The sequence below is a fragment of the Eucyclogobius newberryi genome, unplaced genomic scaffold (genome assembly GCF_026437365.1).
Source record: "Eucyclogobius newberryi isolate DKJ021-1_F unplaced genomic scaffold, fEucNew1.0.hap1 SCAF_1, whole genome shotgun sequence".
In the NCBI taxonomy this organism is placed as follows: Eukaryota; Metazoa; Chordata; class Actinopteri; order Gobiiformes; family Gobiidae; genus Eucyclogobius; species Eucyclogobius newberryi.
The window spans coordinates 35,615,570-35,640,278 of NW_027315723.1; the positions used below are offsets into that span (position 1 = coordinate 35,615,570).

The 24,709-nt window shown below is 42.0% G+C and overlaps 1 protein-coding gene across 1 annotated transcript; it reads left to right on the forward strand.

Moving 5' to 3' along the window:
- The first annotated feature begins 888 nt into the window (after window positions 1-888).
- On the forward strand, window positions 889-23,027 carry ism2b (isthmin 2b). Its single transcript, XM_072444806.1, has 7 exons — window positions 889-1,323; window positions 16,687-16,926; window positions 17,971-18,283; window positions 19,835-19,972; window positions 20,053-20,121; window positions 20,222-20,949; window positions 21,015-23,027. Exons 1-6 carry the CDS (start codon window positions 1,210-1,212, stop codon window positions 20,737-20,739), a joined length of 1,392 nt encoding a protein of 463 aa, XP_072300907.1. The 5' UTR covers window positions 889-1,209; the 3' UTR covers window positions 20,740-20,949; window positions 21,015-23,027.
- Window positions 23,028-24,709: the final 1,682 nt, after the last annotated feature.

Consider the following 24,709-nt stretch of genomic DNA (forward strand, 5'->3'; position numbering starts at 1 on the left):
AAATTCCGTTCCACCTGTTGAAATCCAAGTCTTGGGTGTGTTTCAGTTTTGTCATAAATTTTGCAGATGTGAAATGGAGACTCTTGGCTACGGCCTGGCTCTATATATGACCATTCCATTATTTCTGTACTAGTCAATCATGTTGTGTTAGCACTGTTTGTTCTGTTGGAGTATTTAAACACATTATATTTAAATCATTCCACTTTTTTTTACTGTTCTTTAGCAGAACAACGTATTCTTTCTTTGTTCAGTTTTTACATTTCGCCTTTAATTTATCAGTCAAACAAACATTTCAAATCATTGTGAAACGTTGCCACTTGAAGCTTAATCAGATGCTTTTGCCCTTTAATTAAAAAAGACACTGAGAACTGTAAGCCATGATGTTGGATACGGCCCTGTATTAAAAAAAAACATCATTTGTACCACGCACTGTGTTCACTCTTTTATTCTCATTACGCATTTCGTCAGTTCATCGTAAAACGTTTATTTATTTGTTTTAATACCACTGTAGCCCAAAACCCGAACCTAATAAACCCCAGTGACCCAAGACATCCCTCCTTTTCCACAGCTGCGAGCAATGAGCATCCCACCCACCGCTCCTCTGGTACGAACCCCTCAGAATGCGTGCGTAAAAAGGCGCGTCCGTTTGGCCCGCGCGTCACAGAAGCGGCGCGCGCGTACTTTGTCCAAACTGTGGATGCGCTTCGGCTGCGTAATGGATTAACCCATCAACACACACACACAAACGGAAAATAGCCCGCCACGGCATCCAGATGTCAATGTATTGGAAGAAAACATCCACCCACGACGGAGTGACTCACCGTTTTAACGTAGCTGATTAAACGAGCGTCGGAGCGGACCGGGGCAGATCGAGCGCGCGTTGGTGCGTTGCGTTTGTTGACTTGTTTTTTGCGCGTTTCTTTGCAACTTAAAAGCTCGTGCAAAGTGGGGTTTATGGGTTGAGGAGCTCGGAGGTTGCGTGTTGCACAGAGACACTTTTACGCACAAGAGAGCGGTGCCTAATATGGGGAGCACCCGGCGGGAATCCCTCAGACTCTCGTGCGCATCTTCATGAAGTGCAGCAACTCGGAGGTCAACTTTGCTCAACGTGATTCAGCGCGGAGAGACATTGGCTTTTTTTTGCAGCGTGACATTTTAAAAAGAAAGAAAACATTTCTGCACAAGTGAAACGGTCTGAAGTTGGAGAAGATGGTGCGTCAGGAGGTCGCCAGCAGATTTCAGACGCTGCTTATGGTGTGGTCAGTAGTTGTGGCGAGCTTCGGGGCAGGTTTTCCCACAAGGCACAAAAATGTTGCCCAAAAGGTAAGTTTCACGCGTGACGTTTGATTGCTGAAGTGGTTTTCTTTATTTGTCTGTGATTTTTTAAGAAAGTGTTGACTAACGAAGCTGAAGTTTTCTTTCTTTTTGGTGGGGGAAAACTTGTATAATTGAACTCAACTCAACTTTATTCATAAAGCACTTTAAAAACAACACTGGCTCCGATTCAAAATCTGATTAATAAACTTAAATAACTTCAAAATAAAGTTTATGTATACAGTAACAGCATTTCTTTCAGGTCATGGTCCTTCTGATTAATCACATCAGATGTTGTGATTTTGCAGTTTACATCTATATTTATTATCTTTAAGGTCCAGAGATCAGATAATAATCAGATTTTGGCCACAACCGACCACAGGGATGTACACATATATATTCAACTGGACACATAACAAATAGTGATAAGTAAATAGTCAATCCTCATGCTGGTTTGTACTTTCCAAGAGCAGTTACAGTTACAAATTGCATTGTGTGTAATTACACTTATTATACTTTTTATACTCATGAAATTGAAATATGACTCTCGGGTGAGATGTTACAAAAAGCAATGCCCCGCGCAGAGAAATTATTTTAATGGATGAGGGATCATAGATGAAAGCTTTCTGGACACCTGTTTGATTTGGTGCACTATAACCTACTCCAACTACGCCACAGACCCGCATTCCCCAGCAAAAACGTCCTTTGTTCTATTATTAGGCTACATTGTTCAGCCGAGCTCAATTAGGCATTGCAAAAACTGTAGAATTTTGTCAGTGGCACTCAAACAGAGCACAGGATTTTGCATATTGCCTCTGCCTTTTACAAAGAAATGTGCACAGAAATTGACAAATGAGCATGAAAAGTGTATCTTAATAGGCTTATGTTGTAAGACTTGTGACTTCACTGTTTGGCAAATAGTGTTGCGCTTCTCTTTGAAACTCCCATCCCATTTCCAGATAAAATTCCATCTTTTACGTGCGCACATTTGTCTTCGGCGCGCGTCCCTTTGTCTCTCTCCATGTATAGTAAGGTTTGCCATCAGTCTCCAGTGTCTGCAGCGCATCGAGTGTGGCGTGTGTGTGTGTGTGTGTGTGTGTGAGCGAATGTTTGTGTTTCGCATGGACATATTTGGATATCAAAGTCTGTTTGTGTGTCTTTTTTAGCTCCTTTTAAACTTCCCGTCTTGTGTGGGCCTCCTATGGGTGCCCTACTGGGTCCGTTCCTCTCTCATCTTCTCTCCTTTGATTGATGCCAAAGCAGAAATTAGCAGGAGCCAAAAAGGGCAGGGATTATAGAGAAAGAGGAGTGAGCTGGAAAGTGGAGTTAGATAGCAGGGATGACACAAGCTCAGCAATTATTCAAAGTCGATTTTAAAATAACCGTTAACAAAATTTAAAAAAAGTATCACAATTCTTTATTCATTTAGCCTAAAAGTGATGGAAACCTAGCACTGTCACCACAGTCATTTACAGTTCAAAGCGAAATATGATGTTGTTTGAATTGACTGAAGTCTGAAGTCTCTAAAGACATTCACTGCAATCCTTGACATATGCTCTCAAAACTATTAAGTATCTCGATGATCAGACCAAGTATCTGACCCATATTGTTTACATAAAACTGTGTATTTATCTGTAAAATGGCAGATTAAACGGACAATCCACTCAAAGTAATACACCCCAAGCCTTCTCCTTCATGCTGTGCTCCATATAAATCTTCATCATTTTTGTAAAATAGTCAGTTCATAAAATTATTGGTCGAACGATTAATGGACTAAATGACTAAACATCAACAATCGAATGTCCTCAAAATATCAGCCATTAACAGGAAGAAGAAGTCTGTGTTTTATTTATTTCTTGCCTTGTAATGTAAAAAGTTATTTAAATGTTATGCTCATCTCTTTGAACCCATACTATATTCTTGCCTCCATAGATACGTTTACCATTGGCACAGCTATAATAGTGATCTAAACTAAAACTAAAAGTGCATTTACTTCGAAATCCAGTTGTTATCGCTATTGCCAGGCGACTCTTTGAATGCAGAGGAGAGTTTTAAGTGGAGAATAGTGTTGGTGTCCAGTAACGCTGCTTATGTAACCAGCATGAGAAGTCCGTCCACCTCCCTTCAGCGCAGAGCAAGGGTCAAGTCATTTATCCCCCTGTTTACATAGGCGCTTTTCGTGTTAATGTGGAATGTCCTGTTTTTGGTTTTACCCCCATCTAGGCGGCAACAAAAACGGGGAGGAAGAAAGTTGTGTGCTCTTTCTAATCAGATACAGGTTGCGTTTTCTTTCCTCATTGGTTTGATTATATTCAGATCTGACCTGCCAGATAGCGTCACCTGCTTGCCTCCGTGAAGATAGATACGTTTAATGCCATACTGTGGAATTGTGAGCGCATCTTTAAGTTTGTGAGAGTTGAAGGAATCAGCAGACACCAAACAAGAGCTTAAACTAATAATTTGGTTCTGCCGAGGTTTTGTATAGATGCACTTTTTGACAAAAGCTTACATTCAGGCCCTATTTGACTGTATATTCATATAGATAGAAAAATGAATGCAATGTGTGAAAAAGCTATGCAAACAAACAGATACCATTAACAGTCTCTCATGTTTTCCCAAGTATAATTAGTTTGGTGGGATAGTTTTACATTTTGTGAAGAAACTTGAAAAATAAAAGTAGAAAATTACACTTTAAACAACAATTTAACAAAATAAAGGTGTTATCAGATATTACTATTTGTCAAATCCCCAGACACTTCCTCCAACTCCTCTGGGGGGATCCCGAGGCATTCCTAGACCAGCCAAGTCCCTCCAACGTGTCCTGGGTCTTCCACTGGGCCTCTTCCCAGTGGGACATGCCCAAAACACTTGCCCAAGGAGGCGCCCTGGAGGCATCCGGAACAGATGCCTGAGCCACATCAGCTGGCTCCTCTCGACATGGAGGAGTAGCTGCTCTACTCCAAGCTCCTCTCGTGTGACTGAGCTCCTCACCTTATCTCTAAGGGAGCACCCAGTCACCCGGTGGAGAAAACTCATTTCGATGCGATCTTGTCCTTTCGGTCACTACCCAAAGCTCATGACCATAGGTGAGGGTAGGAACGTAGACCGACCGGTAAATCGAGAGCTTTGCCTTTCGACTCAGCTCCCTCTTTACCACAACAGTCCGATCCGCCTGTCAATCTCACGCTCCATCCTTCCCTCACTCGTGAACAAGACCCCGAGATACTTGAACTCCTCCACTTGTGGAACGCTTTAGTGAAATGTGTAATCAAACCTGTCATATGCACTTTAAGTAAAACAGATTATATTTCAAAACAGACAACATAGATACTTTGCATGAGAGACAAATTAGGATTTCTCTCTACCCTAATTCCAGCAGGCCTGCATGTATTGTCCCGTTTAGTTAGAGGCAGCCATCAAAGAGCGACCAGAGTTTATTGTTTTTCTGAAATGGTTTGGAAACTGCCAAGTGCACAGGCCTTTGATATTGTCGGCCACATAAATCAGAGCGTGCCTCTGTGCCCCCCTGTGCCCCCCGGTATCCCATTCTCATACCTCACCTCAACCCAAAACCAAATGTGTGTCACTGTCCACCATCAGGCAGTAGCCCCCAGAAATGCATCCTGTCTTTCCAAATAGTAGTACTTTTTACACAAGTACAATTTGTGTTGATATCACCATGGGTTAAAGGGATAAAAGCAGCACATGCCATAAGTGTGCAGCACATGCCATAAGTGTCCCCCGGCCTTTGATCCACAGCCCCCTTCCTGAGTGATATACACACCAAAGCAAGACAGGATCCAGATGTGTGGAGAGGCAAGAGGCTGATAACATCTGCTCACCTTGACACTGCTGAATGCAAGACATAGTGGCAAGGACAATTTGTTAAAGGGGACATACAGTGCATCTGGAAAGTATTCACTTTTTCCACATTCTGTTATGTTACAGCCTTATTCCAAAATGTATTAAACTCATTATTTGCCTCAAAATTCTACTATACCCCATAATGACATTGGCACAGATCTGGAGAAGGACACAGGACAATGTCTGCACCATTGAAGGTTCCTATGAGCTCAGTGGCCTCCATCATCCGGAAATGGAAAACATTTGGAACCATCAAGACTCTTCTTAGAACTGTGCCCGGCCAAAGGGGAGAAGGGCTTAGTCCAGGAGGTGACCAAGAACCTTACAGATCTTCAGCGTGTCTCTGTGGAGAGAGGAGAACCTTCCAGAAGAACAACCATCTCTGCAGCACTTCACCAATCAGGCCTGTGTGATAGAGTGGACAGACGGAAGCCACTCCTCAGTAAAAGGCACATGACCGCTCGTCTGGAGTTTGCAAAAAGGCACATGAAGGACTCTCAGACCACGAGAAACAAAAATCTCTGGTAGGATAAAACAAAGATTGAATTCTTTCGCTTAGACAGCAAGAGTCATGTCTGGAGAAAACCAGGCACCGCTCATCACCTGGACAGGACCATCTCTACAGTGAAGCATGGCGGAGGCAGCATTGTGCTGTGGGAGTGTTTTTCAGGAACTGGGATCAGGATCAACAGCATGAATGCAGCAGTGTACAGAGACAAACTTGCTCCAAAGCGCTCTAGACCTCAGACTGGGGGAGTGGGCACAGGAAAACTCTGAGAATGTCTGTGAGTGGTCCAGCCAGTTGTGAACCGACACTCACCATCCAACCTGAGGGATCTTGAGAGGTTCTACAAAGAAGAATGGGAGAGACTGCTCAAAAAAGCTATTGCATTATACTCAAAAAGACTCTAGGCTTTAATTGGTGCCAAAGGTGGTTAAACAAAGTATTGAGCAAAGGCTGTGAATAGTTATGTGTTTAAGCCTTTTCACATACTGACCCCACCAATAAAGCAAAACCAAACATTTCAGAGTGGCCTTTTATTGTGGCCAGTCCAAGGCACACCAGGGCAATATTCATGCCGTCTCATAAGCGTCTTGATATGCCACATCTGTGAGGTGGGATGGATTATTAATATGAATATCATTTTTTAGTATGGATCTGCTTGTGGATATATAAAAAGTTTCATATCATTGAGTTCAGCTCATGGAAAATGGGAGCAAAAACTGTAGTTTTGCATTTTTAGGCCCGAGCCCCAGCAGGGCGGAGGGCCTATTGCTCCCGCAACGTTCCTCCAAAAACCCTCCTGGCATCGTCCTGTACGCGAGAATCCATGCCGCAGGCATGGGCCATGCTTGTATCTGCTCAAATCAATGGAAGTCTATGGGGAGTGGGCGGGGCATCCCGACGGAATGGGGAGTGACGAGCGCGTAAGCGCTCGTAATGATGATTCCACCCCATGGTGGCATTGGGAAGGCTTAGAGCTTTCAAACGATGTATAATTTGTTGTTATAGTGGAAACGGCTATATTGTTTTTGCTAAAAATATTATTAGGCCCGAGCCCCAGCAGGGGGAGGGCCTATTGCTCCCGCAACGCTGCCGAAGGCAGCGTTGCAACTGTCTGACCAAACATGCGGGCGCAGCCCGCATGTTTGGTACCCCGTCGCCCCTGGCAAGTACAGTGAACTAGCCCATGCCGAAGGCATGGATCATGCATACTTACTCCTGCTATGACAGAAATAGTCAAAAATTAGTGAATGGGCGTAGCCCATTCACTAATTGTTGACAACAGCAGCGCGAAGCGCTGCATTCCTCCAAAAACCCTCCTGGCATCGTCCCGTATGCGAGAATCCATGCCGCAGGCATGGGCCATGCTTGTATCTGCTCAAATCAATGGAAGTCTATGGGGAGTGGGCGGGGCATCCCGACGGAATAGGGAGTGACGAGCGCGTAAGCGCTCGTAATGATAATTCCACCCCATGGCGGCATCGGGAAGGCTTAGAGCTTTCAAACGATGTATCATTTGTTGTTATAGTAAAAACGGCTATATTGTTTTTGCTAAAAATATTATTATTATTATTTTTCTTGTTCTTCTTCAGCGCTTTGATCTCTAATTTGACCCCCTGAACATGCTCAAAAACTCACCAAACTTTGCCCAAAATTCAGAATCGGTGAAAAATTTTATTTTTTCTGGGCCATTTTTTTTTTTCGTTAAAAAATGGCGCGACAGCGCCACCGACAAAAGTCAAAATACATTGCGCCTATGGGAGACGCCCCGAGGTCAACTTTGGCGTAAAGCTACGAAATTCGGGACACGCATTCCTCTCGTGAGGATAAACAAAAAAAAAACATTGTGGCCACGCCCCCAAACTTACCCTATGGCCGCCATCTTCCTTTGAAAATGAAAACAAGCTGAGTTAGCCATTTTGTTTACGTCAAACTTTGACGAACTCCTCCTAGGGCGTTTTGCCCACCGACTTCAAAATCGGCGTACGTCCTCTGGACAAGTGGGGCATCTAAAGTTATTCAATTTTTTGAGATACCTTTTACGGTCTGTGTGCGGCGCAGCCGCAAAGTTGGACAACTTATTTTGGAATATTGCAGGTCTAAAAATTGCTCCCATTTGATCAAAACCAGTCCGATTAGGACCAAATTTGAATCAGTTGTTAAACTTTCTAGTTTGGACCAGTTTAGGCTGACAAAATTGAAATGGCAGTGATAGCGCCCCCTACAGAGTGACCTTTAAATTAACATTGAAGGTCAAAAATTAGTTTTACCAAAATTGTCTAAACTTTACCCAAAATTCTATTTTGCCGTCCCGATCACAAAAGCCAATCACAAAAATGCCTAAATTTTTACGCCGTAGTCGTAGCGATGACAGAAACCTCCCATGTTATCCCTATGGGAAAACCACAAAATCTCTCAAATTACCACATTTTTATGTTTTACACTTTAACGAAGTCCTCCTAGTGCGTTTTGCCCACCAACCTCAAAATCGGTGTACGTCCTCTAGACAAGTGGTGTATCTAAAGTTATCCAAATTTTAAGGATAACTTTTACGGTCTTTGTGCGACGGAGCCGCAAACGTTTCCCAGAATTCTGACTATTTGGCCTTCAGAGTGGCCTATAAACAATAGAGTTTTTCCAAATGACATGATATTTTGAACAAAATTCTAATTTGCCATCCTGATCATAAAAGTATGAGAGCCAAAGTCATATTTTGTACGGCGTAACCGTAGCGTTGACAGAAACATCCCATGTTATCCTTATGGGAAAATCGTAGAATCGCTCAAATCACCACATTTTTACGCTTCACACTTTAACAAACTCCTCCTAGGGCGATTGTCCGATCAAGTTCATATTTGGAGAATATCATCTACACAAGCGGGGCATCAAAACTTACCCATATTTTGATTCTAAGTGCTACGGTCTCTGTGTGGCGGACCCGCAAATATATGTCAGAAATGGGAAAACAGCGAAATCTCTAAAATCACCACATTTTTACGCTTCACACTTTAACGAACTCCTCCTAGGGCGATTGCCCGATCAAGCTCATATTTGGGGAAAATCATCTACACAAACGGGGCATCAAAAGTTATCCATATTTTGATTTTAAGTGGTACGGTCTCTGTGCCGTGGAGCTGCAAATATACTGTCACAAATGGGAAAAACGCCAAATCCTTGAAATGTTCACATTTACGCTTCACACTTTAACAAACTCCTCCGTGGGCAATAGCTCGATCAAGCTTTACTTTGGGAAAAATCATCTACACAAGCGGGGCATCAAAAGGTATCCATATTTTTATTCCAAGTGCTACGGTCTCTGTGCGGCGGCGCAGCAAATTTGACTGACACTTGTGTTCATTTGCACTGGATTGGCCATGTCCAATGTGTCGCCGTCTGTCAAGTTCTTTTTTTATTCAAGACACAATAAGGGCGCCATCTTTATCAAGTCAAAAGCGCAGAGTCGGAAGGCCGGCGGCCCGCGAGGGCCGTTGGATGCCGCTTGCGGCTTTAATTATTTTTATTTTTCTTGTTCTTCTGCTTTTTGATCTCTAATTTGACCCCCTGAACATGCTCAAAAACTCACCAAACTTTGCCCAAAATTCAGAATCGGCGAAAAATTTGATTTTTTCTGGGCCATTTTTTTTTTCGTAAAAAAATGGCGCGACAGCGCCACCGACAAAAGTCAAAATACATTGCGCCTATGGGAGACGCCCCGAGGTCAACTTTGGCGTAAAGCTACGAAATTCGGGACACGCATTCCTCTCGTGAGGACGAACAAAAAAAATCATTGTGGCCACGCCCCCAGACTTACCCTATGGCCGCCATCTTCCTTTGAAAATGAAAATACGCTGTGTTAGTCATTTTGTTCACGTCAAACTTTGACGAACTCCTCCTAGGGCGTTTTGCCCACCGACTTCAAAATCGGCGTACGTCCTCTGGACAAGTGCGGCATCTAAAGTTATTCAATTTTTTGAGATACCTTTAACGGTCTGTGTGCGGCGCAGCCGCAAAGTTGGACAACTTATTTTGGAATATTGCAGATCTAAAAATTGCTCCCATTTGATCAAAACCAGTCCGATTAGGACCAAATTTGAATCAGTTGTTAAACTTTCTAGTTTGGACCAGTTTAGGCTGACAAAATTGAAATGGCCGCGATAGCGCCCCCTACAGAGTGACCTTTAAATTAACATTGAAGGTCAAAAATTAGTTTTACCAAAATTGTCTAAACTTTACCCAAAATTCTATTTTGCCGTCCCGATCACAAAAGCCAATCACAAAAATGCCTAAATTTTTACGGCGTAGTCGTAGCGATGACAGAAACCTCCCATGTTATCCCTATGGGAAAACCGCAAAATCTCTCAAATTACCACATTTTTATGTTTTACACTTCAACGAACTCCTCCTAGTGCGTTTTGCCCACCAACCTCAAAATCGGTGTACGTCCTCTAGACAAGTGGTGCATCTAAAGTTATCCAAATTTTAAGGATAACTTTTACGGTCTCTGTGCGACGGAGCCGCAAACGTTTCCCAGAATTCTGACTATTTGGCCTTCAGAGTGGCCTATAAACAATAGAGTTTTTCCAAATGACATGACATTTTGCACTAAATTCTAATTTGCCATCCTGATCATACAAGTATGAGAGCCAAAGTCATATTTTGTACGGCGTAACCGTAGCGTTGACAGAAACATCCCATGTTATCCTTATGGGAAAATCGTAGAATCGCTCAAATCACCACATTTTTACACTTCACACTTTAACAAACTCCTCCTAGGGCGATTGTCCGATCAAGCTCATATTTGGGGAAAATCATCTACACAAGCGGGGCATCAAAACTTATCCATATTTTGATTCTAAGTGCTACGGTCTCTGTGTGGCGGACCCGCAAATATATGTCAGAAATGGGAAAACAGCGAAATCTCCAAAATGACCACATTTTCACGCTTCACACTTTCACCAACTCCTCCTAGGCCGATTGCCCGATCAAGCTCATATTTGGGGAAATCATCTACACAAATGGGGCATCAAAAGTTATCCATATTTTGATTTTAAGTGCTACGGTCTCTGTGCCGTGGAGCTGCAAATATACTGTCACAAATGGGAAAAACGCCAAATCCTTGAAATGTTCACATTTATGCTTCACACTTTAATGAACTCCTCTGTGGGCAATAGCTCGATCAAGCTCATATTTGGGAAAAATAATCTACACAAGCGGAGCATCAAAAGTTATCCATATTTTTATTCCAAGTGTCACGGTCTCTGTGCGCTGGAGCTGCACATTTGACCGACATTTGTGTTCATTTGCACTGGTTAAGCACAGCATTGTACATGTCCAATGTGTCGCTGTCTTAGTTCTTAGACAATTGCGTTAGCGCCATCTCTGTAAAATGCAGAGAGCAGAGTCGGAAGGCCGGCGGCCCGCGAGGGCCGTTGGATGCCGCTTGCGGCTTTAATTAGGCCCGAGCGCCACAAGCTGGCGAGAGGCCTATTAATCTCGTAAGGCCGTGCGAAGCACGGCTGCGAAAGTGCGCACGTAGTGCGCACGAAATCGAGCGCGAAGCGCTCGCCCACTTCCAAACACTCACTAACGCACTCCTCCACTCATGCACGCCCCGTGCATACTAATTAGTTGTAGGAAAATGGAACATTACCGTTGTAAACGGGCGAAGCCCGTGCAAAAGTTCGCACTAAACGAGCACTTTACATTGGGATGACGACCGCGAAGCGGTCGTCATCCCCATATAAAGCACTCATTTGCGCTAAGTAGCTCACGAATACGTTCCCCATCTCTTGCATGTTCCGTGCATATAAGCATGTAATGCAAAAATTGAACATTATTACTGTATAGAGGGCCAAAAACACAAAGTGGGCGGAGCCCACTCAAAATTATCGAAAGTACCCGTCAGTGACCAGGGACCCACACCATGAGGTAGGAAAGCGCGAGCGCTTTCCGAAAATGTATAGTTTATGATATTTGAAAAATGGGAAACATTGTTTTCGCATCGGAATATTATTCTTTCTTTCTTTCTTTCTTTCTTTCTTCTTCTTCTCGGGACCAACCCCCCTATTTTTCACCCAGTGAACATTGACGAAAAGTCACAAAAATTTGCACACCTCTAAAAATCGTGCCTCTCTACATTCTGGCTATTTCCCTTTTCTAAAATAAAAAAAATTGGCGCGTCAGCGCCACCAAATGTACCAAAAATGCATTGAGAGATGGGAAATGACCCAAAAAAAATCTGATCGTAGAATCATGAAATTTGGCGCAGAGGTAGATGGTGACAAGAGAAGTAAAAAATATTATTACGGCAACGCCGTCCCCCGAACCAAATGTCGGCCATATTGCTTCAAAAATGGCTAAACATGACTTCGGAGTTTTTCCAAACGTCGTACTTTTACGAACTCCTCCCAGGGCGTTGGCCCTAAAAAGCTGAAATTTGGTGAAAATGCTACTGAGGAGTGGGACATCAAAAGTTATCCAAATTACATTGATACCTCTCACGGTCTCTGTGCGGCGAAGCCGCAAACTGTAACTAAAATTTCAGAAATCTCCCATATTTAAAATTTCTGCCGTTTGCGCAGATAAAGTCCAAATTGCATCAAATTAGAATCAGTTGTTAAACTCTTTGCCCTAAACCTACTTGAAGTGAAATAAATTCATTTGGCGCCACAGCGCCCCCTACAGATTTTATATGGAGGTTAAATGTTTAGTTTTGCGAAATTATATGAAATTTGACACACAACTCAATTTTAGCATCCCCATCAAAAAAGTCAATGAGACCCATGTCATAATTGTTATGGCGTTGCCCAACGATGACCGAAACCTTTCATGTTATTCCAATGGGGAAATCGCCAGAACATGTTTACACTTTAGACTTTCACAAACTCCTCCCAGGGCGTCAGCCCTATTAACCTGAAATTTGGTGGGACTCATCTTCAGGGGTGGACCATCAAAAGTTATCCACATTTTCATTCAAAGAGTCACGGTGTCTGTGCGGCAAAGCCGCACATTTTGCCAAGAATTCAAAATAAAATAGCTTTTTGATGGTAAAACAAAGGGGAGAAGATGTGACAGCGTCACAGATTCAGCAGTAGGCGTAATAAAAGGACAATTGGGGCGCGTCAGCGCCCCCTCCTCTTGCGGCGTGGCGGCGGTGTGGCGGCGGCGTGGCGAGGGCCGATCATTGCCGCTTGCGGCTATATTTATTATTATTTTTCTTGTTCTTCTGCTTTTTGAGCTCTAATTTGACCCCCTGAACATGCTCAAAAACTCACCAAACTTTGCCCAAAATTCAGAATCAGCGAAAAATTTGATTTTTTCTGGGCCATTGTTTTTTTCGTTAAAAAATGGCGCAACAGCGCCACCGACAAAAGTCAAAATACATTGCGCCTATGGGAGACGCCCCGAGGTCAACTTTGGCGTAAAGCTACGAAATTCGGGACACGCATTTCTCTCGTGAGGACAAAAAAAAAATATTATTGTGGCCACGCCCTCAGACTTACCCTATGGCCGCCATCTTCCTTTGAAAATGAAAACAAGCTGAGTTAGCCATTTTGTTTACGTCAAACTTTGACGAACTCCTCCTAGGGCGTTTTGCCCACCAACTTCAAAATTGGTGTACGTCCTCTAGACAAGTGGGGCATCTAAAGTTATCAAAATTTTTGAGATACCTTTTACGGTCTGTGTGCGGCGCAGCCGCAAATTTGGACAACTTATTTTGAGATATTGCTAATCTAAAAATTGCTCCCATTTGATCAAAACGAGTCCGATTAGGACCAAATTTGAATCAGTTGTTAAACTTTCAATTTTGGACCAGTTTAGGATGACAAAATTGAAATGGGCGCGATAGCGCCCCCTACAGAGTGGCCTTTGAATGAACATTGATGGACAAAAACTGGTTTTACACAAATGTTCAAAACTTTGCCCAAAATTCTATTTTGGGGTCCCGAGCAAAAGGCCAATCAAACTTATGCCTTAATTTTTACGGCGTAGTCGTAGCGATGACAGAAACCTCCCATGTTATCCCTATGGGAAAACCGCTAAATCTCTCGAATATCCACATTTTTCTGTTTCACACTTTAACGAACTCCTCCTAGTGCGTTTTGCCCACCAACCTCAAAATCGGTGTACGTCCTCTAGACAAGTGGTGCATCTAAAGTTATCCAAATTTTAAGGATAACTTTTACGGTCTCTGTGCGACGGAGCCGCAAACGTTTCCCAGAATTCTGACTATTTGGCCTTCAGAGTGGCCTATAAACAATAGAGTTTTTCCAAATGACATGATATTTTGCACAAAATTCTAATTTGCCATCTTGATCATACAAGTATGAGAGCCAAAGTCATATTTTGTACGGCGTAACCGTAGCGATGACAGAAACATCCCATGTAATCCTTATGGGAAAATCGCAAAATTGCTCAAATCACCACATTTTTACGCTTCACACTTTAACAAACTCCTCCTAGGGCGATTGTCCGATCAAGTTCATATTTGGAGAATATCATCTACACAAGCGGGGCATCAAAACTTATCCATATTTTGATTCTATGTGCTACGGTCTCTGTGTGGTGGACCCGCAAATATATGTCAGAAATGGAAAAACTGCGAAATCTCTAAAATGACCACATTTTTACGCTTCACACTTTAACGAACTCCTCCTAGTGCGTTTTGCCCACCAACCTCAAAATCGGTGTACGTCCTCTAGACAAGTGGGGCATCTAAAGTTATGCAAATTTTAAGGATAACATTTACGGTTTCTGTGCGACGGAGCCGCAAACGTTTCCCAGAATTCTGACTATTTGGCCTTCAGAGTGGCCTAGAAACCATAGAGTTTTTCCAAATGACATGATATTTTGAACAAAATTCTAATTTGCCATCCTGATCATAAAAGTATGAGAGCCAAAGTCATATTTTGTACGGTGTAACCGTAGCGATGACAGAAACATCCCATGTTATCCTTATGGGAAAATCGCTCAAATCACCACATTTTTACACTTCACACTTTAACAAACTCCTCCTAGGGCGATTGTCTGATCAAACTCATATTTGGGGAAAATCATCTACACAAGCGGGGCATCAAAATTTATCCATATTTGATTCTAAGTGCTACCGTCTCTGTGTGGCGGACCCGCAAATATATATCACGAATGGGAAAACAGCGAAATCTCTAAAATGACCACATTTTTACGCTTCACACTTTAACAAACTCCTCCCAGGGCGATAGCTCGATCGAGTTCATATCTGGGGAAAATCATCTACACAAACGGGGCATCAAAAGTTATCCATATTTTGATTTTAAGTGCTACGGTCTCTGTGCCGTGGAGCTGCAAATATATGTCACAAATGGGAAAAACGCCAAATCCTTGAAATGTTCACATTTATGCTTCACACTTTAATGAACTCCTCTGTGGGCAATAGCTCGATCAAGCTCATATTTTGGGAAAATAATCTACACAAGCGGAGCATCAAAAGTTATCCATATTTTTATTCCAAGTGTCACGGTCTCTGTGCGCTGGAGCCGCACATTCGACCGACATTTGTGTTCATTTGCACTGGTTAAGCACAGCATTGTACATGTCCAATGTGTCGCTGTCTTAGTTCTTAGACAATTGCGTTAGCGCCAACTCTGTAAAATGCAGAGAGCAGAGTCGGAAGGCCGGCGGCCCGCGAGGGCCGTTGGATGCCGCTTGCGGCTTTAATTATTATTGTTACTCTATAACAGAAGTAGATCATCATTTTACCTTTTGTTTTGAACTGCAAACTTGGCTTTCTACCAACTTGAACCACTGGCAAAAACAAACATCTAAAAACTTTAAATAAGTGTCCAGAAGAGTTGACTCCTCTAACGAGCCTCGAAATCTTGCTGATCAGTAAATTCTGCTCTCGTCACCATATTTATCATGACTGACAGGATTCCTCTGTGAACAGGCATTATGCATTCACAGACTACATAACGTCTTCATAGGACAAATGTACATCCTGTTCCAGAGGCAGGAGCATAAATCACAAACTATTATTTGTATATCTAAAGTTTTGACCTCTTTAGCTGTCCAACACACTGTGTTTGCAAAAGACCATTGAGCTAAGGATGACTAGGGGGTTGTGGTTACTGTCGAGCACCAAAAAGACACACTAGAAATAGTCCAATATTATTATTTTCAGCCAATAATCAATATTTGTCGATATCAATGTTGAGATTTTAAAATCTTTAGTAAAGTCCCATGAAATATAACCTGTATTTATTTAGAATATAATTTATAATGATGAATTTGTATACATGCTGAAACATCTTTTAGTGAAATTGCTTTTCTGTTGCTTTTTTAACTCATTAGTGTTTAGAATGACACGTCTGATGTGCTGAAGACAAACTGAGAATTAAAAGTTTTTTTAAATATAAAAAATATCCCTTTGGTGTCACTTCTACTTATTAGCACTTATACACATATTGTCCATTACAAGACACACATCAAAGAACTGAGTTAATGTGACCACGCACATTTTATTAGAACAAAGATCCAAATGCAAAGCTAAAGCAGTTTTTATATAAATAGTGAAAAATGAGCAGAAGTGATGAGGCAGCACGGCAGGTTCAGACACATTAGTGCATATCCCACGGCTCACCGGCCTCTCATTAAGCTAAAAGAGGATCTCTGTGGGACAGACCGCTCTTTGTCCTGAGCCTGGACGTCAGGACTGTTGTGGGAAACAAGACTAAAACCTGCTAAAACCGCCTCAGTTACTCAGCTAGTCAAAATCCTCAGCGGCTCTTTGGACTTTGCAAAGAACCGCTAAAGTGGAGCTATTTCCAGAGTTTCCTCAAAGAAACAAATTGCTAATTGTTTATCCATTCATGCGTGATCCACAAACAGTTGTAAGGTTGTCATTAGCCGAGCGCAGCCCCTGGCTTCAGCAGGTGGTGTCAGTATTAACATGTGTTTATATCAGTGCTTAATGAAAACAGTTTGATACACACTGTTCTCTTTGTGTTCAATGTGTTTCTCCTCAGGGTCACTTCCTCCCCACTGATCCACTGCATTATGCTCCTGAGGAGTCGGATCAGCACAACCAAGTGCAGTCTCTGCCTGAGCCTCAGGGGCCCCACAGGAGGTGGCCCCACCCTCAGCAGCGTTCTGTGGGGGTGCTCCCCCAGCCCGAACCTGAGGAGGAGACCCAACCCTTCATCCTCGACCTTCATAACCTCCCAGACCTGACCAATGCTGAGGTCAATGAGAACCCCAACATACAGGTGTGGCTCCACTCCAACAACATGTGCCCCCCTTAACAGGCCGATGTGTGGTGGGCCCCTCCTCAACGGGCCGATGTATGGACCCCAATATTAATATACAACGCAAGTGTTTTTTTTGAAGGTCCTGCTGGTTTGAGATCATATTTTTTTTCTAAATATTTGCATTACTAGAGTCCAGGGCCGGCTCTAACCTATAAACAGACTAAGCAGCTGTGTATGGCCCCAAAGCCAGCAGAGGTCCCTCAAGACCACCTCAAATTGTGTTACAAATGCTACAAATTGTAGCATGCAAATAGCCAACTGGATGGCTGATGTTTCCTCCCTGTCCAGTGCTGGTTTACTGTTCCTGTGGATACTTGGTGCTACCTTAAGTATTTCTCTTTGATCTTGGTAATACAAACAGAGTTAGTGGATGTGATTACAGCTGTGTGCCAAGCAGGGACTGAATCTTCAATAGTTAAGTCCTTAAGACAAATTTAGCCAAGGACCCCCTGAAGACTTGGGCCGGCTCTGCCACATCATTCTAAAGTAGTTCTGTTTAACTTCTTGGGCCAGTTATTCTTCCTGACTCTGGTCAGTGCAATCAGGATGTGGTCAGAGCGACATAATGACACAAGCCCTGTCTATTCAAACTACACGCCAGTCAGTAAAGCTCATGAACAACAGTTCAAAAATCACTATTCCTTTCAATTTGTCGTCTGGCCTTCACATCATTTGAAGCACGTCTTTAGACTACAGTAGGATTTTGGATGACTCATACAGAGTTAATGAGAGGCAGTTTACCAGAATAAAGGCTCACTTTCTCCCCTGAGAGGATCGCTTGCTTGGCTGCGTGCTCATGCCTGGCTGCCTGACGAGGAAACAGGTTCAATTCAAAATGCCCTTAACATAGATTTGGAATTGTTGCTTCTTATGGAATAAACAAAGTGTCACTCGAACATGGCATGCTAGTTCATCAGAGTTCAGAGTTCAGTTCAGTACAGACCCCCAGTCTGCACATCCATTTCTACTTCCATCTCTTTCATGGTATGTTTCTCTCTGTAGGTGACAATTGAAGTGGTAGACGACCCTCAGATGGAGATGGAGATGGATTTGGCGAAGGAGAGAGAATGGCTCCCTCCCTCGGTGCCCTCCTCCACAGTGGACCTGACAGGAGGAAAGCAACTCTTCTGGCCTCTGTTCTGGAGCTACACTGACACAGACAGTGAGGAGAACAGCAGCCGGTCTAGCACAACAGACCCAGAGGAGGAGGACTATTCTCTGGACTACGGCAGTGAGGAGCCTTTACCCAGCGGAGTGGGTAGTGTCTGGGATAGTAATTGGAATGAAGGCTGGGATCCAATTCAAAGCTACTATGGTAGGTTCTGCCAACTGGCACACTTGCCCATGGCACATAAGGTCCTGATAGTCTTACACTTACAGAATGTGGGATGTCTGTGAAGTTTGTGCAACATACTTTTTATACCGTTTAGAACGGATGATTGCTCCACCAGTAATTTCATTTACTTAAATTATACCAAAAGACCATGCAAAAAAAGAGTGCGACCCAGTGGTAATGATTGTAGAGACAGGAGCACAGGAGACAGCGAGTGGTGCCAGTGGATGCTCCCGGGGCACTCAACCGTGATTGGTGAGACTTTTTGAAGCGGGGGCCGGTGCCCTCGCTAATGGCAGCGTGAGGCGGCGCTGTTCTTGGAACAAAACAGTCCTGAGCTTGTGGGCAATTAGAAACATGTTGGGAACACAGAATGACAAGTCCATTCGGCTGCTCTTTCATCCTCTCCTTGAAGCGGACAGCCCCCAGCCCCAAACCAAAGCCTGGCGAAGCTCGCCGGTCCTCGCTGCCCTGCGGCACAACCTTTTGAGCAGGTTCAAGAATGTAGCGGCTGTCAGGGTTCTGCATAACTTCTGTTGTTCTTTTTTTCCTTGGTTTTATTTTGTTGTGCTCTGGTGGGAAACACTGTTGTATTTCTGTCTACAGAGGCCTGTCAAGAGCCAAGCTCCACAAATAATGAGACAAACTACAGAGCTTAACACTTAAAATGACTTGAATGTGCTGCATTCATGGAGTGTATACTGCTTTGTGAATCAAGCCATAACTAGCTGCTCTTACTGTCTTATTACTGATACTTGCTTCTGGTTTACTACTACCACAAGTATGTAAACCTGCATGTATTAAAAAAGCTGTCAGAGAAGTGAATCGAGAGACAATGTGACTGCAATGTATAAATGCAATGTGTACATCTAGATAATGGCAACAATGTCAATAAAGCTGTCACATCTTAAGTCTGAGAGATCATAAATCAAAGATGTGCGCCTCTGCGTCTTCTGTAATTAAGACTGTCCTGAGATCTTTTTCAATCTGGTCACATTGCGAGTTGGCAGTACCCACAAAGTCAAATTGAGCACTGCGTAGACCCAGGCTGGTATTTGTTCACCCACCTCGCCTTTAATCAGTGCACACTTGTTTTGAGTGTTATTAACACCACAAGGAAACTTGGTGCGGAGGCGGACAGCCACAACGCAGTTTCACCCTCTCTAATTTGACTTAAGAATATGAGTTTGCATGGGAACGGTCAGGCCAGGAGAAAACCTACTGTTTGCACTCCAGAAACTATGGGAGCCTTGATTCAGACGTGTTTAGTTCTGAAATACACACACATTAGATGGTTTCCTAGATTTGCAGGCTAGCTCAAGCCTCTTCTTTTGATGTTGCTATTTTGGTGTCGTTACGCAAAGCATTTAGCCATGTGAATGTTTGCCCACAGAAATTACATTTCCAGTAACTGCAATTGCAATGCTTCTGAACTCTCCTTGTAATCCTTGTAATCAGAAAATCACCAATAATGACATGTATATTTAAGGTCATTTTACCACCAACACCCACAGTCTATGTTGTGTTGTTCAGAGAAGGAGCCGGAGGAGTGGACTCCTTGGTCTCCGTGCTCAGTGACGTGTGGACACGGAGAGCGGAAGAGGACTAAATCCTGTGGTTACTCGTGCATCCTGACAGAGGCGGCTCGCTGTGACCTTGACCCGTGCCCCGGTAACACATGTTCTACCACCATTGCATTTTACTCTGGGATGATCTGAATCCATTCAAACTAACAGTTGATGTTGTTACAGGGGAGGACAACACATTGGCAGACCCATTCCCCTTTGAAATGGAGAATGGCACGGAAGCCTTTGGCACAGGTGTGTTTCTGCACATCTTTTATACTGTGTGTCTTATGTTTATAGGTTTATAGTGAAGATGTCTAATGGACACACTCTACCTTTATGTCCGTGTCCTCAGATGTGGACAGCTGTGAGAAGTGGCTGAGCTGTAAGAGTGACTTCCTGCAGCAGTACATGGCTCTGGCCCAGTCGGAGCTGCCCCACTGCCCGTGCTCGTACCCCTCAGACGTCTCCTACACTGTGGTCAGTGTGTTTGATGAGGCTCAGGACCGGCCCTTCCGCTGGAGGGACGCCAGTGGTCCCAAAGAGCGGCTGGACGTGTACAAGCCCTCGGCGCGCAGCTGTATCCGCTCGGCGCTGTCGGCCGACCTGTCCACTCTGGCCGCGCAGCACTGTTGCTATGATGACCGCGGCCGTCTTATCACTCGAGGTAAAAGTGCAGGTAATCCCAACCTCATTAGCACGGAGTTCTCCCCCGAACTTCACTTTAAAGTGGACGTCCTTCCGTGGATCCTATGCAAAGGGGACTGGAGTCGCTTCCACACCATCAGACCGCCCAATAATGGCTTGAAGTGTCCCGAAAACCCTCATGCAGACGTCTTCATGAATGAACTGGAAGAGGCGCGAGAATATTGAGGTCAACAGCCAAAACAACACGCACACACAAGCCACAGGCCACGCTCATTCACCATAAACTCAACAAGGAAGACGAGAAAGCGCTCCAGTTATAGCAGGTGTCTTAAGCTTAGTACTGATGTCCCCTCCAAAATCATCCTTCTTATTGTTTTTCCAGCACTGGCCTCTTCTTACTGTTCATGAGGGTGCGATGTTCTTTGGCTGATGTCGGTATTGTGGTTGGTACAAATAAAAACACTGGGGATAATGACAGAGGCAGGTGATTCTGATGATAGTGCTGCTATACTAGATACATCCTGGCGTTAAATGAGCAAAATGAGACATTGGTACTTAAAAGGATGCCACAGTCCAGCACATATGAAGGAACAATACAACGAACTGAAGTCCAAATGAAGATAGGACATCTGTCTAGTGTGAATGATTTGAGCAGCCTTTAGAGAAAGAAGATTGAATTTCAAATGTTTGGCGCACAGTTATGTTACATTTTGACAGCCAGGAAAATCTCTGATCAGGGTGCCAAAGAGTTAAGAGCCAGACTATTGGTGCCTGCGTAAATCCAGCCTCCTAAGTCTCTACGGTGCAAATGTAGGAAAACACATTGTACAATGAGTAGCTTGTGCTCGTAGATGTGTCTCGAAAAACGTTCTCAGGGGAATTACTGACCATGAGTAAATTGTCTTCATTACCTCGATAGTATCACACAAGTTTGGGCTAAAACATGCTATAAGCTGTGTAATCCAAATACATCTTAAAGGGATGAGTCAGTGGATGTAGTGCTTTTAAAAACACAAACCTTATCGTTGGTTGTTTTGAGTACCAGTTTGGAGGAAAAGGGACAAAAAGGCGTTGCCTACTGCAGTGACACGGCCCATTGAAAACTTTTTTGTACAATATAGTGCCAAGGCAAGGATTTACCAGAGCACTGTCAGAACTGAAGAAGCTGATTGGATGAGTGGCGAAACGTATTCATTCTAAAAGTCGGCAGAATTAAATTTTCTTTTGCCGTGTACAGTACAATACAATGTTTTAAAGGGCAGATGTAGAAGAACCAAACATGTTTAGGCTGGTGTCTCTCTGGTCTCCAATCAGAGCAGAGATGAACACACTTAAATGAACTTAGTTTGCACAAAGAAAACCTACTAAACAGAGCAATCCATTTGAAACGCACAATTTAGTTTAGTTCCACTTTAAGATTAAGACAGAAATCATTATGAACTAGTAAAGACTACTGAGATTTTTTTTATTTAAGCAGTATTAATTATACTATAAAACAAGAAGTGCAAATAAACCAGGTCACTAAAAAAGGCTACTTGCACTACTTAAATAAGGTTTAATTCAGGCATGTCCAAACTCAGACCAATAAGTGGGCCCAAATAACAAAAAGTAGTACATTTTACTGTAAAATTTGAAAAAATCAAGCATTTTGATGATATACCAACCTAATATTATGTTCAAAGTCTTATCAAACTTTGTTAAATGCAAAATGTTATTGGACAAGTTTGACATTGTTGGGTTGTTTGTGGCCTTTTGCTCCACATAAGTTTCAAAATGCGGCCCTCGGTGAAAAAAGTTTGGACACCCCTGGTTTAAGTAGTTGTATTAGATCAATCCTCCTGCCTACTTCTCCAAACTGGCACTGAAAGGATAATCATTACTTTTAGAAGATAATTTGTTAGCTATGCCTTAGTGATTTCATTTACATATTTGTTTGACTGGCTGGAGAGGGCAATTTACAAAGATCAAGCACAACAGTTAAGCCTGAGAGTTATGCTCAAACAAAAAACATATTACAATTTGCATTAACATTTACAAGCAGTCGTAAGTTATTGTCTAAACTTGCCCTGTCTGTCCAGTCAAATTTCACAAAGTGTTATGTATCTTTCAGGAATTCTGTCTCCGTGTTTAAATGTTAACATGCATTTACACTATGGATTCAACCATCTTAAATGAAGGCACTTTATGTATCATGTAAATACAGAACAAAATGTAGTTGCCATTAGAAACAGTGTGAAGAGAAACTAGCCAGCAATGCTTCAAAGGTCTTCTGTTGAACAGCATGGTCTTGTTTGATTTATGAATTTAGTTAAAGGTGTTGTACAGTATTTATTTGTCAGATATATTTTTTAAGTTTTCTTAAGCTTTGGAATGAATCTGTAAATGGTGCACTAATAAAACATGAAATGAAGGCGTTTCAAAAAGGGAGCCGATGATAAGTCATACACATCTTTGTACATTATGTTCAATGTTGATGCAAATACTTCAGAAATGTATAAAGATCTTGCATTCATTATCTGGCTCTGATGTGTTATTTCATTTGGTTTATGTTGTTGTAAGCAGCACTTAATTATATACTTGAGTTGTATGATAGAGGAAGGTTTGATACAAGGGGTGGGCAATATTGGCAAAAAATAATCTCGAATTTATCCAACAGAAATGTATTACAACATGTCTTTAAATGTGTTATAACGTGTCTTTAAATGCATTATGGCAGGTCTTTAAATGTGTTATAACCTGTCTTTAAATGTGTTATAACATGTCTTTAAATGTGTTATAACCTGTCTTTAAATGTGTTATAACATGTCTTTAAATGTGTTATAACATGTCTTTAAATGTGTTATAACATGTCTTTAAATGTGTTATACGTGTCTTTAAATGTATTATAACATGTCTTTAAATGTATTATAACATGTCTTTAAATGTGTTATAACGTGTCTTTAAATGTGTTATAACGTGTCTTTAAATGTGTTATAACGTGTCTTTAAATGTGTTGTAACGTGTCTTTAAATGTGTTATAACGTGTCTTTAAATGTGTTATAACGTGTCTTTAAATGTGTTATAACGTGTCTTTAAATGTGTTATAACATGTCTATAAATGTGTTCGTTGAGGTAAAATTATTAGACAAATGTCAAATCAAACACAAAATGCACTTATTTTTTTCTTTTTTTTAATCAGCTTTTTGTAGTTCATTTGATCTTTAAATGATTTACTCAATATTCAAATTGTGTTCAGCATTCACAATATTATCTACATTTTGATATACTACCCACCCCTATTTTATAAGCCACATTTTAATGTCATATCATGATCATGACCATTTTAGTTACTTTTAATTTATTAACAAAATCTCAAAATGTCTTTTATTTTTTCTGTGTGATTATTTTTAGTATCAGTACTTGTTTATCAAGTTTGAATATTAGTTTTAAATATTTATTCGTATTAGTATATTGACTTATTGATTGAGCAATAAGCAAAAAGGATTTTATTCCTGGATCACACAAAAAGTTTCTATGTTCATCCTGCATCTGGATTGGTTATCTAGATGGACATGTCGCGATTATTGGTTAATCAATAATATTCAGCAATTGTGATGATTTTAGAACAAAAAACGAGTCATTTCAAATCAATCTACTCCAAAAACATAAATTTACCTGTCACATTAGCAACTTTAAATCATTCCGAAAGTTTGATTTCCTAACGTTGGTCACAAACATGAGTTATGCAGGTGGAATGAAAACAAAAGAAGGATTTTGTTTGGTCGTTGTGTCAATACATGTCAATAATCGTGATGTTTCTTCTCAAAATATTCTTAAAATGGGATATTCTGACGTTCCTAACTCTGGTCTAATCCTCCAAGTAGTTACTTTGGATGAAGATTTGCCCCAGTCTGGTGTTAAGGGAACTACAACTGACACTGTAACTTGACGTGGACTAGACATAAACAATAAACTGAAGATTTGCCCATAGTTATTAGGGCTGAAACTAATGATTATTTTTTTCCCCTCCGATAAGTCAACGATTACCGTGTTTTCCAGACTATAAGTAGCACCAGCCAAAAAATGCATATTAGAGAGGAAAAAACATATTGAAGTTGCACTGGAGTATGAAATGCAGTTGCAAGTGTAATATCACATATAAGAGTATAAGTATATAAGTATATAAGTATAAGTCGCACTCCGGCCAAAACTATGA

Coding starts and splice junctions, on each gene's coding strand:
- ism2b (XM_072444806.1), top strand. CDS start 1,210: ATGGTGCGTCAGGAGGTCGCCAGCAGATTTCAGACGCTGCTTATGGTG. Junction 18,284..19,834: donor TCCAATTCAAAGCTACTATG/GTAGGTTCTGCC, acceptor TGTGTTGTTCAG/AGAAGGAGCCGGAGGAGTGG. Junction 19,973..20,052: donor TGACCTTGACCCGTGCCCCG/GTAACACATGTT, acceptor ATGTTGTTACAG/GGGAGGACAACACATTGGCA.